At 29.9% G+C, this 15,516-nt stretch overlaps 1 protein-coding gene and 1 pseudogene across 5 annotated transcripts; both read left to right on the top strand.

Moving 5' to 3' along the window:
- The first annotated feature begins 1,457 nt into the window (after positions 1-1,457).
- On the top strand, positions 1,458-5,890 carry LOC137819295 (uncharacterized; annotated as a pseudogene). The gene is made up of 9 exons (XR_016516163.1): positions 1,458-1,556; positions 2,426-2,521; positions 2,695-2,778; positions 2,879-2,948; positions 3,090-3,172; positions 3,803-3,876; positions 4,123-4,426; positions 5,073-5,162; positions 5,607-5,890. The product of XR_016516163.1 is annotated as an uncharacterized LOC137819295 (transcript).
- Positions 5,891-11,627: 5,737 nt separating this feature from the next.
- LOC137818348 (putative calcium-binding protein At1g02270) lies at positions 11,628-15,516 on the top strand. Of its 4 annotated transcripts, none has more exons than XM_068621705.2 (11): positions 11,628-12,122; positions 12,255-12,464; positions 12,602-12,706; positions 12,848-12,953; positions 13,098-13,315; positions 13,417-13,493; positions 13,590-13,704; positions 13,817-13,942; positions 14,396-14,500; positions 14,604-14,711; positions 14,957-15,516. In XM_068621705.2, exons 1-11 carry the CDS (start codon positions 12,120-12,122, stop codon positions 15,194-15,196), a joined length of 1,413 nt encoding a protein of 470 aa, XP_068477806.2. In that variant the 5' UTR covers positions 11,628-12,119; the 3' UTR covers positions 15,197-15,516. The 4 variants fall into 4 exon arrangements, with proteins under 4 accessions (XP_068477806.2, XP_068477805.2, XP_090152505.1 ...); XM_068621704.2 differs by having other exon boundaries at positions 11,790-12,122; positions 14,954-15,516; XM_090296379.1 differs by having other exon boundaries at positions 11,971-12,122; positions 12,230-12,464.

Genomic DNA, 15,516 nt, shown 5'->3' with positions numbered 1-15,516 from the left:
ACTAAAGTGGATATCATATGCTCTATACATGAGAAAATAACAATATAAAAGCACTTACGTAAATCATTAGTCAAATTACATAATTTGATAGTTGTGTGTACAGAGCCAGCATATCACTTCCGCTAGGAATTCAACTTCATAAGTAAAATATAGTAAAACGTGAATATATACATTTTTTTGTTATAAACTAGGTACTAGGTGCACTTTTAATAAAAAAATTGTTTCAACACTCCTACATGCAACTTCTTCAACACATTATAATTTGAGCATTCCAGTGAATGCTTAGTGAGATATTCTAAAAAAACAAAATATTTTTCCAAAAGTGTTATAAACTCTACTTGTGACGAGTAAAAGACAATGAATCCAGAATAAGACAAGTTTCTATTTTATATTAACTACATAGTTTCACTTACTCTATTTATCATTTACTTTTTGTCATATCTCTAGCACTTGAGTAAAAGAACTGTGATAATTAAATGAAGAGGACACCATAAAAACTCATCTTTCTTTTTGTCCTTTAAAATAATAACTCAGTATGGTTCACAAAACAATCGAAAAAATGATTTAAAGTAAGCTAGCATAATTTGGAAGTTTTTACACGTCGATGCATTTTATTTGACAATGAAACACAAGAATTTGGTAATGCAATAATTAAAAAAAACTAATACATATCAACGTCACATTGTTCACCACTTTAGAATTAATTATAAAATAACATCAACAAAAGAAAACAAAAAAAAAAATAAACAAAAGACAAAGCGAGAGATCCTAACCATCAAAATCACGAAATACATTGTAGTTTGTGAAACAAAATGCAATGTAATTCTAGAACGAAAATGCACCATTGTGATTGATTTGTTCAAAAAAGCAAAAACAGATTTATTCATGAAAATGCAACACTAATTAGTCACAAAAGTGATTTACAACATGAGAAATAGAAAAAGTGAAAACCAGTTGAAAAAAAAATAAAATAAAAACGATTTACTTTGAAACCATTTTTCTCGGAAAAAAATTAGTCCTGCCCAAGTAGCAAACCCATTTTTTTAATGTATACTTACAATAGCAACCTTAATTTAGGATTTTTTTACCTCAAACTTCCATTATTTTATAACATTACGTAAGATATAAGATATTAAAATAAGAACTTTTTTTTATAAAGACAAGTTAATAATTTTCCATTTCATTATTATGATATGTAACTTTTTAAAGAGACATTTTTCAAATTGATCATTTAAAGTAAAAAATATATATTTAATTTCACTTTTCAAGTTTAATTCGATAAAAGAACTTATTACATTCTATTGAATTTAACACACCCTCTTCCTAACATAAGAAATATACTAAGATATTAGCACCTTGTCCATTAAACGAGCCACAAAGGATAATTTGTTAGTTCTCCGAGTGTGAATGGCTATCATTTTGTTGTTGTGTTCGATACGTATCAGTAACAATAACGATTCTTCGTGTTTCTGCAGCTTCCGGAGAAGAAGGTCCCTCGTACAATTGAGAACACTAGGGAATTGGACGAGACAGTTTGCAAGCCCGACGACGAAGAGGTTTTGAACTTTGTGCTTTGTGATTGAGAAATTTGTGTTACTGGTATCATATTACTGTATTTTTAATCTGATACATTAAACTAGACTGGATTGGATTAGAGTTTTTTATGCTTAATGATAATCTCACTTTTACTGAGAATCAAGATGAGCTAACTGATTGCGCCAATCTAAGTTGAAACATATCAATATGAGTTTGGGAGTGTTCCTGATAGGGAGATGGGACCTAGATAACTATTGAATTCTTCGTCTTCCTCTTTCCTCTGGCAGGTTTTTAGGACTTTATTGGGATCTTTCTTGCCTTCGTGCTACTCTTTTGGTTCTCCGTCTTGAGTGAATACCAAATGGGAGAGGTACCTGCAGAAAGCACTTTGACGTTCAAGTCAAGTCAGTAAAGAGTATTCGATACTCAGGGGTACAGTAATAATGACGTCCCTTCTCCTTAGAATGTGTGTTATTTATATTATTTTAATGGGCAGCCTGATTAATGGAATGAATCACACTTGCATTACCTAATTCACTGACCTTGGTTTGAACGTTAATAGTAATATTGTGTCGGTCGGCCTGACCGTGCGTGGTGTCTCGGTTGGTTCAGTCAGGATGCCTCGAGACACGTCAGCATGTCGACCATGCCAGTAGAGACAGTAGTATAATAGCAGCATGAGTGGGGATTTGAGGGTGAACAGAGTGAGGAATAAGAACAGATTGTAAACTGAGGAATTCAGTCAATTTGCAAATGGAGTAAAGTTGTTTTTGGGTGGTTAACTTTTTTTACGAGGGGCTTGTGTTTACTATTTTGAATTTGCAAGCAGAGCTGATGTTCAAAATTCAAACATTATTTGTTTTCACTGATGAATAATACATGTCTGCAGTTGTTTGCTGGAAATGATGATGATGAATTCAGTTAAATTTTGCATCAGCAACAAACTCCTAAAATATTGATCACCACTTGCCGCTTCCATTCTACAGTATGTTTGTAATATCTGTCTAGTCTAACATACATTTTTTGAAGTAATAACTCTTTACTCAGTTTTTTCTTTTTTTGTATTTTAGGTTCACTCTTTTTAGGAGTAGAATATCGAAATAATTTCTTCTTAACTGTATAACTTTTCTGACTTTTGGCTGAGACATGACTTCGCAGAGGGGACCTTCGTTTACATCGGAGTTGCTATCTATTATACCAAATGCTCATTACTTTAACAGAGGAACATATGACTTAAAAAAGGTGCTCTGTTTTTGGATTGTCTTTTCCTATTGTCCGGGGAAAGCATAGGACATTAAAACATGTTTGAGAGTTTTTTTCTAATTTCAGTTTGTAATCACAGATTGTAGAATATGCAAAGAATAAGGACTTCACTTCTGTTATAGTTGTTCACACAAATCGTAGGGAACCGGGTAAGTGGTGCCTTCCAGTGAAGATTCAATTCATACAGCTTTATACATTCAAAAAATGTTTTTTAGTTATGTTGATATCTTTTTCCCTTAGATTTCTGGGCAACATGGCCTTACATAATTCTTTGCTCGCATTTGTTGCAGATACTCTTTTAATATTTGGTGTACCTAATGGGCCCACTGCTCATTTCAAGCTGTCGAAGCTTGTTTTGCGCAAGGATATCAAGGTATGCAATAATCTGCTTAATTTGAACTTGGAGGTAGATAAGTAAAAGAATATCTCTTCAAATCTTGATTGAGGGAGAAATAAATACGGGTGCACAGCAATTAAAGTTACTTTTTGTCTCTTGTTTTGTGCTCAGTTGTCACCGATGATGCATCAATACTTCAATTGGTGTCACATATCCGTATTTGATGCTCTAGGATACTTTACCTATACTTATCAATGAAGTATCTAATCTATAAAACACTAATACTTTTATGATGACAATAATTTATATATTTTTTATTTATTTAAACAATGTCTAATAGATGTGATTTTAATTTGGATTTGCACAATTGCAATCATATAGTTATCTTGTTTTAAGAATTTGTATACATTTTCAATATGTATATATCACTTATTGTTTCCTGTTATTTTCAAAATAATAAACTTATCGCAGTATCAGATACGCATCCTATCCGTGCATCATAGTGGTCACTAAAAAAAATTCTTATAGTGATCTTCCAATTTGTTATTTTATTATTCATTATGTATCAGCAGTAGAGATTGATACAATTTTATTTATGTATTGAATTTTGTAAACGAAAATAAATTATTTACATTTTTACTGCATGCATTTTGTGCTTCGTTGGAGAATCATGGAACTCCAACTAGTCACAAGCCTGAGCTTGTACTGAATAACTTCACAACACGTCTAGGGTCTGTAGTGTTTATTTTCTTTCATTGTATGTTTCATCTGTAGTGTTTTTTTTTTATGATTTTGCTTTATTCATTCAAATGCCAGGTCTTATTGAAATACTTTTATTTATTTCCTGTCTGTTACTTTTATATAAATATTATGCAAATCGCCAAAAAGGAATCTAAGGAGTTCTTCCGTATTTTGCTAATAGAATTTTTCATCAACAGATATCTCCTATGTTTCCATTTTCAATATAACAATGGTTTGTGTAATAGGTTGATACATTCACTTTTCCCTCAAGATCCAGAATTTAAAGGTCGACGAGTAGTCACCTTCCACAACCAGAGAGATTTTATTTTCTTCCGGCATTACCGGTATATATCTGTTAAACATACAATATTGCCATTGCTTCAAAATATTAGTAATTTTCATTTTCCAGACATTGTGTTACCTTTAACCATACTTAAATGTACATTTTTGAAACACAAAGAACTTAAAAGAGCTGAGTCGAAAGGTAAAAAGGACAAAGATGACAAGAGCGATGATGTTCCTGAACAGAAAACAATTGCTCGTCTTCAGGTTGGTATTTGCTCTTTTTTATTTTCCTTTTAGTTACCACCATTTAAAAATTCAATAGCTGTTGGCTACTGTAATAATATAGTTATTATGCTCCTCATTACTTCCTTGTTTGTCAAACTAAGTGGTATAGTATGTGAAGTGAGTTTCAGTGAATATTAGATAAATAGGAACTGGCTGTTCAGATTGTTGACTTCTGTGATTTAAAGTGATCTTGATCAGAGGGTATAGAGGAAGATTGTGCAGATTAAGTAATTTGTTTATGCCAGTTGTTTGTTATTTAATCTTTGTTTGGATGTGGACTCTACAGAGCTAATCATGAATGTGATTATGGCAGACTAAAAGTTGTCTCCATGAGAAGATATGGATGCTTACAAAGTCTTGTAGAGATTTTGCAACTTGTGTTACCAATATCTCAGATGACATCTATTTTATATTTCAATCTGTATCAGGAAAGATTGGTTGCCAATTTTATTTATGTATTGAGATTAAGCATGTCACTTTTTTGTTAACAAAAATAAATTATTTAAATTTTTATTGCATGCACTTTACCTTCACAACGTCCAATGTTTGATATTTTCAAGTATTTAAATTCTTTTGTTATATTTATTGTTTCATTTTATTAACTTGGCTCTTCACTTAAACGCAGGAATGTGGCCCTCGTTTCACGTTGAAGTTGATTAGCCTGCATAATGGAACATTTGACACAAAGGGTGGAGAATACGAGTGGGTTCACAAGGTAATTGTTTGCTAACCAACTCTGGACTGTTTCTTCCTGCACCTCTTTGCTACCTCCATATACAACATGAAAATATTTTTTTATTCTTCTGGTGTCACCTTCATAGAGTAGCTTTTGGATTATGTAATCTAGACACGTATTTGAAAAAAGACTTCTGAATTACATAATTCAAAATATTACATAGGATATTTTTGGAAATATAAAAATTTATGGATGTGAGAGAAGAGTAAAAAAGACTTCTAAATTACATAATTCAAAATATTACATAGGGTATTTTTAAAAATATAAAAATTTATGGATGTGAGAGAAGAATATACGGAGATGGAGGAAGAAGTAGCCCAACTCTATTTCAATTCTTGGTCTGACCTTGTGAAGCTGCTTACTTAATTCCTACCTACTTTCTATTTTTATTTTACTTTCTTTTTGTCTCTTTTTCTCTTCTAGCCGGAAATGGACACAAGCCGAAGGAGGTTTTTCCTATGACTTGTTTCGGAGCGTTGCATTTTGGACATCATTTTTGTCTGAAATAGGTTTTATCATGTGTCAGCATGTTTTTAGTTAGCTATGGTGTATAATTTATTTTATTTTAACTGGGACTAAACTAAAGTCCTATCAGCTCTGGATACCAGTAAACAATTTTGATTTGAACATGTATTGGTGGCTTGAAATGAGATAACAAATTTGCAGATTTCTTGTAAGCAAATATATAATTTATTAACCTGAAAAGGAATGATTCCATTGTTGTCTCTTTCGATGTTCACGGTTTCGTTTCTTTCTACTGTGTCGGTAGGCTGAGGTTATTGCTGTCACATAATTGATTCCACGTGGTGATGGGTCTACTATTTAGCATTACCTCTAACAAGTGTCACGATTTGCCCTCTCTATTTGATTGCCGCCCAAAGAAAAATTATCTTTAACTCACAAAGACTGAATTTTTAAATGGTAACCAATCATTTAGTATCTTATTTTTTAAATGTATAAAAGGTAACTGCATTCCGTGATTTGAATGCTTAATTTTTATTCTTAAAACTAATTTATAGCGATAGTTAATTAAATATAGTTTCATTAAATTTTTAATTTGGAAAGCTTCAGGCTTATCTTTTTTAATATATACATAATAATTCTGTTTGATCTTGTTCTGACATTGATTTTTTAAATATTTAATTCTTTAAAAATGTAGATGAAAGGATAAAGCTTCTGACAACTTTAGTTAAAATTGCTGGCAGCATCTTCCATTGTAAGTACAATAATTTAAAGTGTATTTTTGCACATTATAATTTTGCCTTGAGAGGTGATTGGAAGCCATGGATGAAGAGGTGGATCTGATAAGATTTAATGCAAAAGTGAAGAGTAGGTTAGGCCCACACGTTTTAGATATCAATAAACGCGTGCTACATGCACACTTCAAATATAGGGTTGCAAGTTTCCTTCATCTTTTGTAGATTGTAGATGTGTATGGGAATTGATATAAGGTGATGTTTATTCCTTTTTATCTATACCAAAATATTAATATTTATAAAAAAAATTATTAAAAGTATAAATAAAATATAAAATGTTAAAATAAATTTTAAAATTAAAAAATTTATAAATAATTAAAAGTGTAGGATAAAAATATATTTTTATATAAAGACTATGAAACTCAAACAATCTTCTTAAATGACGTGTTGATGTTTGATATATCGAACATCGACACTCGTATGACACGATCTGTTAAGTGTCAAACTCAACAAATATTTGTTAGATTTATGACAATTTTAGTATGATTATAACACAATTTTTTTTTTTAAAAAATACATTAATTTTCTAAAAAATCAAACTTTATTTTATAAATTGTTATTATGATTATAAAAATATAAAACAAATCCTTATGAACCAATAATGAAAAATATTTTTCTGTTCCAAAAAATAATCTAGATCATACTTGTACACATAAAATTTTATTGTCAATTTATATAATTTATAATTATATAATATATAGATCCGTGTTCCTGTGTTTAAAATTTAGAGTTTAAGATTTTATATTTTAAAAATTTTACGAATCTTCTTGATCGTATCGGTATCGTATCAGCTAGAGACAGTGAGTAAAGAGCATGAGAACTCCCTCTTAACTTTTACAATAATAATTGATTAACAAAATTGATGTCTCATTTTATTTTTATATTAAGAAATATACCTACCAAAATATCGGGGTGCCGCCATATATAGTTTCTGTCACTAACAGCATTATTTAATTTAAAAGACAAACTCCTGAAATGCATTTCTTCTCCACTAATCAAGTTATCTGAATGTGTCGGCTGAGTTAAGTATGAATGAATCTAACATTTTTTAACTTCTTAAGCCGTACAAAACCATAATACCTGAAAAACCAAAACATAAAAGAAAACTTTTTTCAATTCTAACATTAATTTAATTGATTCATGTCTGCTTGAGGCCATGTGGTTGGTAAGTTCTTCAGTTTATCTTTCTTTCTTTCCTACTTTTATTATTCTGTCACCGACAACTCTGTCAAGTGTTGCTTTTCAGAACATTGTCTGATTATTGCTTTCATTTTTAGAGTTCCCTTTTACGATAGAATAGGTATCATCTTTACATTGATATGTCAAATTTTAGAATAACTTTTATCTTTTTTTTTTTTGTAATAAGTGAATTTTGAGTGTAGTTGAGCAAGTGATTGTAAGAGAGAAAATTTGGTTTATTACGTACAAAAATATTGTTAATAAATTATTTTAATAAATTTTTTTATTGTAAGTAGATTAGAGAACTAAAATTTGAATTAGAGAAAAATTAATTTTGCGTTATAATATAATAATGATATATTTAATAAAAAATTAAGTGAAGGTAAGATAGAGGTGGATGGATAAGGATTCTTTTTCAATAATAAACAAGAATTTTTATTGCAAATCAATATATGTTAATATTTTTATTAGAATAGATTTATTTATAGTGTAATGTTGATGTTAAAAATTCGGTTCTTAGTAATTAAATTTGCAATGTAAAATAATATTATTAGTGTCGAAAAATCGTTAAAAATTTAATTTTTGGAAAGTCGATTTCTCAACTATGAACAATAAAAAATTCACTCAAAATTTCGTCTCTTTTGGAAACCGAATTTTCAAACTGTGAAAAGGATTGGAATTTGGTATTTGAAGGAACCGTATTCCAATAAGATTTTTCAATATTTTTTAAAAAATTATGAAAAACTGGAAAAAAAAATTAAAAAACCTAAATTTCAGATAATTTCTAACATTGATAAGATTATTTAGACTTTAGTGTTTAGATTTATTGTTGAAAAAAATATATCTTTGGATAAATTATTTTTAAAACAAAAAAATAAAAACTTTTACACATTATTTGGTTTGGGAAAGGGATGAAAAAAGAAAGAAAAAGGTAAAAGGTATAGTTATTTAGATTAAGACAAAAATACTATTGATTTAATTTCAATGAAAGTAAAAAATTAAAATTGAAAGATAATTAATAACATTCTGTATAAAATAGCATAATCTAAAAAGCAATTTGATTTTTAATATAGTTTTATATAAATTTATTTTATTATTATTAATTTGAAAGAAACATAATCAAAATCACAAATATTAAATTACTATTCAATTAATTTGTTTCAATTTCAAATAAAACAAAATTGAGATCAATTTAAAATAGGAATAAATAAAAATATTAATTATTTTAATATTATATAGATAGATATAGATAGATATAGATAGATATCACTATAATTTTTTACACTAATATATTTTTATGTATCATATTTTTTTGAATTCAAAGTAAATATAAATTAATTAAAAACTTTTTAAATATATAATCATTTCATTTATAATTGCATTTATAGTGTAAAAGAACTGTATGATAAATTATGCCTAAAAACATAATCAAATTGTTTTCGTCCCTGAAACAATTAATTGCAAATCATGTTCAAATTTTTAAACATACAAAGTTTAAAATTTTTGAACATACCACGTAATTAATCATGTTTTCCCTCGAAATAGTATTTCCTTAATCAACAATTAACTAAAATTTTAAATTACATTCAAAATCTATTTTTTGAAGCTTTCTTTCTCATGATATCTAATTAGGTGTTCCAAAAGCTCTCTTTGCTATAAGGAAAAGGGTAAATTTTAATGTATTTTAGTGATGAATTTTATTATGGGCTAAAAGTATTTCAAGACATTTATTATTGATATTAACATAAAGCAATAGAAAATGAAGGGCCTTACATAATTTCTGCACACATTCAGTGATTGTGGTTTCAATCATAATCAAACTGCTATGGTTTGGTACCATTTCCCTCCATTCACATTATAAACATTAAAACTAATTCAAATAATAAAATATTTAGATTTGTCGTCATTCCCTTTTGTTTTGTTATGAGAAAACAAAATAAAAATAAAAACACTTTTTTTTTTAATTTTTTGTGTCTATTTTTATAACATATATAATTTTTTTATCATTTTAATACATTACAATAAAATCATAAAATAAAAATCAATTTTAAAAAAAAAATAATTAGTTGTCATAGTGACTAAATTAGAGACAATTTTAAAGACTAAATAAATTTTTAGTTTTTAAATTATTTTTTATTATTATAGTTTTTATACTAGTATCTAATTAGCAACCAAGATTTTTCTACCAAATTTAAAAATTAAATAATGAATAGTTAAAATTTTTATAATTAATTAAATATTAATTTAGAAACTATTTAAGAATAATATAAACTAATTTAGAATTTATTTTTTTTAGTTTTTTAAATTGTTTGTAATTTAGTTACTATTATTTTATCTAAAAATTAATTTCTGTTATGATTTTTTGATATAAAGGATTTCTTTAATTATCACCCATACTTATATTTATTATAACTTATATCTTAAAGATTTTTCATGAATATTTTCTACAGGAAATAATTTTAAATATCATGTTTTTGTATATGACTGAAACAGTAACTTTTGGTCACTGTTTTCTACTTCTATTTATTGTATTGGGTTTCAATATTAGATTTATTTGTAAGATATAATAAATATTACAATAATAATATATTTTTTTCAACTATTGTGTTTATTTATTATTTTATTGGATCCTATTATTTTTTTATCGCGAATTTTCGGTATGGTTTATTTTATCCTAATTTGTATTACTTTAACTATTTTTTTTATAGAGGATATCAATATCTGATACGTTCTAGAATCATCCGATCCTATACACATAATTTATCAATAATCAATGAAGTATATCAAATTTCATTCTCCAATTCCATATTCAGATGAGAGGAAAAATTAATTGATTGAAAAAAATAATAAAAAATTAGAGAAAAAGTTATTTCTTTTAACCTTTTTTTATACTTGATATTTTCTCTGCCGTACCAAATACATAGCGTTTTGCAAACTTTGTGCTTAAACCTTTGACTTGTTTAATTAATTTATAATATAAAAAATGGAAGACATTGAAAGAAGACCATATTAGTTTAACCCCAACGTTACGCTCAATCAAACCACCTAGGTTTCTTATTAAGACGTTCATTAATTAATTATTTAATGTATTCATTTTAATGACATTGAAGGGAGACCATACCATAAAGTACTTAAGTAACCCAAACGTTACACTTCAAACTTCCCAACACTGACGAACAATTAAAGCTTCCAGCTTATTACTTTTTTAAATGGTATACTTTTGTTTTTAAATTAAAGAGTTAAATATATATTTAAAATTTTATTAGACACTAACGGATCTGATATGACACATACAGATATACGTATAATTTTTAAAAGATAGAACACGGGACTCGTTTGTATAAATATAAATTATATAAATTGACAATATGCACAATTATGTTTGAGATATTTTTTTTTAGCAAAAAAATGTTTTTCATGAGTGATTCAAAATGATTTGTTTATTATTTTTATAATTATAATAAAAATTTATACAATAAATTTGAGTTTTAGAAAATTAATGTATTTTTTTTATATTATGTTAAAATCGTGTTAGAATTATAAAAATTTAATAAATATTTTTTTAATTGAACATTAAAGGATACATGTCCTACTATTGTCATATGAGTATCCGATACTCCGAGTATTCGATACACCGCGCAAAAAAAATGTCTTAACTTCATAGTTTTATTATCTTAATTGGATTATTTAATTTATTTCGAGGTTTTCATTTTATTTTTATATTAAAAATTATGAAAGAATAGTAAAAAAAATTAAAAAAATAAACTTAATTTCACTTAATAGCATTAATTAGCTTTTATATAACATAATAGTTTGGCAATTTTCTTTTTTGAAATTTAAATTAAAAAATGAATGCAGAACCATGAATTTCTATACATTAACATGAGAGAGCTCTTAGTTTTGAATAAGATAACGTGGGCGTCTCCGACAAACCTTGGATCTTAGCCTTTCGGTTGCAGGAGATACTGTGGGCAAATAAAGTGCGAAGAAAAAGGCTGATGATGAAGATAAACTATGAACGAATGAATTATAAGCTTTTCCTTAACTTTAACCGAATCCCAGTTGGGGAAAGTTGTCGTTTTTATTGTGAGATGTTGGAGACGTGTGCGTTGCGTAATAGAGTCAAGTGTGTGTCTCTGCAATGAATAAAAAAAAGGGATAACTACAACATAGAAAAGATTCCTTCGTGAAGTCACATTATCACATGAAAGGGTAATGCTGAAACCCTCAACTTGTCATGTCCTTGTCCTGTCTCCTTGACTTTTTCTTCACTCACAATCCAAAATCAAATCCCTCTCTCTCCTCGCCTTAAATATTTATATAAATTGCGTTTCCTTGCTCATCACAACGCCACAAGAGAGAGAAAAGGCAAACATTGCAAGAAGTAAGAGATAAGAGAAGAAGAACAAGAAGCTCCCTGAACAATTTGAGATTTCGTCTTAAAGTGCATAAATTTAAGTTCAAAATATTACCTTTACTGACTGTGGCGAGGATCTGGAGAATGGTAGGTCATTGGGTCTTTTTCTTCCTCAATTTTATTTCATTTTGATTTTCTGGGAGGTGGTTTTGAAAAAAAGGGTCATTTTGATTTTTGATTGGGTTACTGAATAGAGATGTTGATGTGAGTGGAATTCAGGTGGTGGCTGCGGGCGCTAAGTTCAATTTGAGAAGAGATAATGGTTCTTCTCATAATGGTATCAGCGGTTACAGCAGTGATGGAGAACTGTCCAGAATTAGTAATAGTGGCTGTTTTTCATCAGTGACAGAGGTGGAGAGAGACCCTTCTTGCGTTTCATTCACCACTTTCAACATTCTGGCTCCGATTTACAAACGGATTGATCCACAGGTCTTGTGTTGTGTTCTTTTCCTTGATTTTATTCTGTCCACACTGTTCATACCGTGTGGATGAAGAGTGGTCCTAAGATGTGATTTTGGAGGGTTTCGATTTTAAATCTGAATTTGCTGTGTTATTGTTGTGTGCAGAACCAAGGCCTACGAGAAAGTGACTTCAAATCATTCTGGTTGTCCAGGAATGAGAGGATTCTTGATTGCTTGCTTTCTGAATCATCTTCCATTATGTGCCTCCAGGTAGCAATTTCTCTCCTTTCTCTTTGGTGGTGGAGAGATGGCATTGTCTCTTGTGACAATCTATTTTTCTTTGGTCGTGAATGGTGTTTTTCGTTACCAGCTCTCACTCACTCTATACTATGATGTCTGTTTCATGTATAGGAATTCTGGGTTGGAAATGAAGAGCTTGTTCACATGTATGAAGAGAGACTTGGAGATGCTGGCTACAATCTCTTCAAGCTTGGTCGAACCAACAACCGTGGAGATGGTAAGTGTGTGACAATGCCATTCATTCTCATACTAATTGTTATACTTATGTGCTTACTATGTTTCATTGTTTTCTCTACAAGAACCATGTTTCTCCGAGTACTTTTGTTGCTCCTTTTCTCAAACGCTCATGTTCATTATGCAGGTCTACTGACTGCTATACATAAAGAATGTCTAAGAGTTGTTGATTATCGAGAGTTGCTTTTGAACGATTGTGGCGATCGTGTTGCTCAATTGCTACACGTTCAGTCAGTTACCCCCTCACAAAACCAAAAAGGCAGTGTTCCCCACGAGTTTCTGATTGTGAACACCCACTTGTTATTTCCTCACGATTCAAGTCTCTGCGTAGTGAGATTGAATCAGGTATGTCAGACCCATGTTAATCCTTTTTCTCATTCATTGATGATTGTGTAGCCAATTTGCTTTCAATCCTAACACTACACCTATCATTTGCGTTCTTGTAGGTTTACCAAATATTACAATATGTGGAATTGTACCAGAGAGAAAACAGGCTCAAACCCATGCCTATCATACTCTGTGGGTGAGTTTATTGATTGATTTTCTTATGATGTTATGCTGGTATTTAACTGGAACAGATGTCCTTATGATGTGAACTTCGTGTTCTTTCTAAATCCAGTGACTGGAATGGCAGCAAGCGTGGGCATGTTTACAAGTTCCTTAGGTCACAAGGGTTTGTATCATCGTATGATACTGCTAATCAATGCAGTGACAGTTATGCAGATGCTCACAAGGTTAATATCTCATTATTAGATTGAATTGTACACATGCTTTCCTGGTATTAAAATCATGGTCTTAGTAGATTTTTTACTTGCTTGAATTTTTATTGTCTCTTCGATCATGCAGTGGGTTAGTCACCGAAATCATAGAGGAAATATCTGTGGTGTTGACTTCATTTGGCTTTGCAATCCCAACCAAGCACGTAAACCTTTGAAAACCAGTTGGGCTGAAGCTGTATTTAGTATACTAAAAGTGAGTATGATTCACCCAATTTATTATATTTTTTGTTGTCTTTGTATTTCTGACTTTTTACTTATAAAAGATTAATATGCAAGTCAACTGTTCAAGGGATGACACGTGTAGTAGCTTCAAGAAATGGTTATGAACGAGTTTATTATAGAAATTGAAATATTCTACTTCAGCTGTAGTAGTTGTTAAAAAAATTGTTGATTGATGTGCACTTATAAACTTGGTATGCATAATTAACAGGAGTTAGGTATCGTTGACAACCAGCTTCAGTTGTTGATTAGATGTTTTACTGGCAAAATCTTAAGTGTTTACACTTAAAACAATACATTATTGTACTTGATTTTTTATGGGCCTTCATAATCACAGAACCCCATTTTTGGTGTGACAAAGTAGTGAGAATATAAGCAAGATAATTTTTGCTCTGCAGCTAATGCTATTTCTTTCTTTTCTTTTCAGTTCCAGTTGCGAAAAACATCAATGTCTGAAAATGATGCATTTGCCATTCTGAAGGGTGACAACTATGCTGTGACATATTTTAGTTTCTCCGAAGCACTTCGGAAGGTACTTTCATATCTACTAATATATGATGTTATAAATTCCACTAGCAAGAGGCAAAACCATAAAAACAGAGAAATAGACTTACACCATACCATAAATTCTGCAGGCAAAGTTGATTGGTGTGCCTTATGGACTATGTTTTCAACAACTACAAGATCTATGGAATCAAGTAGATGTTGATGGAAATGGTGTTATCGACTTTGAAGAGTTCAAGGTAATATAGCAAGCCTTCATTTTTGGATGATATTTAGGAAATCCATGCACTTGCATGTGCCTAATGCATGTTAAATTGTACCATTAGAAATTGCAAAGGCCTTAATCTTAATGGTATTCTGATATAAAAAGTTAAACATAAGACAATTTGAATGGGATCATGGGACAAACATTTTTTTAAAGGTTCCTATATCTATATATTGTTCAGAGAGTAAAATAGTAATAATTGACTTTGCATTGTAGCAGAAGATTTGGAATTCAGCATGTCCAGATCATGTGTTGGAAAACTTGAATGGGTGCATGGAAGATGTTAACACAGAATTGGAGCAGCAAGAAGCCATTGGTTTTATGATAAAGAATGCAATGCTGTATCCGCGTGAAGTGGAGAAAGGACTATGGCCAGAAGATTATTCTCTCTCTGATCATGCTAGACTCACAGCTGTGTTTTCGCCAGCAAGGATGAAATGTTCTGGCACACAAAACTGAACCTACCTACCAACCATACCTGGCTGGCTCCTTCATGACACTAATAGTATTTAGACCATTAGAATTGACCAAAAAACATTGTGAAATACAAGGTAGCCCATGGAAAAAGTTTCAATTTTTGGGACAAGTTTGATATAGGGGTAAACAAAAGTGATGGTTTTTCACCTTCATTTTTAGTCTGCCATGTATTGAGCTTGTGGAGTCAAATTAGTTTATGCTGTAACAAGTTTTGGTAAGCCCTGGCCATGTTTTTTTTCTGGTAATGGGATAGCAATGTAAAGATATTTTTGCAATGTAGAAATGGATGTGCATATTATCTA

Source organism: Phaseolus vulgaris, chromosome 10 (assembly GCF_051622355.1).
Source record: "Phaseolus vulgaris cultivar YP4 chromosome 10, ASM5162235v1, whole genome shotgun sequence".
In the NCBI taxonomy this organism is placed as follows: Eukaryota; Viridiplantae; Streptophyta; class Magnoliopsida; order Fabales; family Fabaceae; genus Phaseolus; species Phaseolus vulgaris.
The sequence above is the reverse complement of the archived record's forward strand: the minus strand, read 5'-3'. Positions and strand labels throughout refer to the sequence as shown.

Coding starts and splice junctions, on each gene's coding strand:
- LOC137818348 (XM_068621704.2), top strand. Junction 13,316..13,416: donor GCGTAGTGAGATTGAATCAG/GTATGTCAGACC, acceptor GCGTTCTTGTAG/GTTTACCAAATATTACAATA. Junction 13,943..14,395: donor CTGTATTTAGTATACTAAAA/GTGAGTATGATT, acceptor TTTTCTTTTCAG/TTCCAGTTGCGAAAAACATC.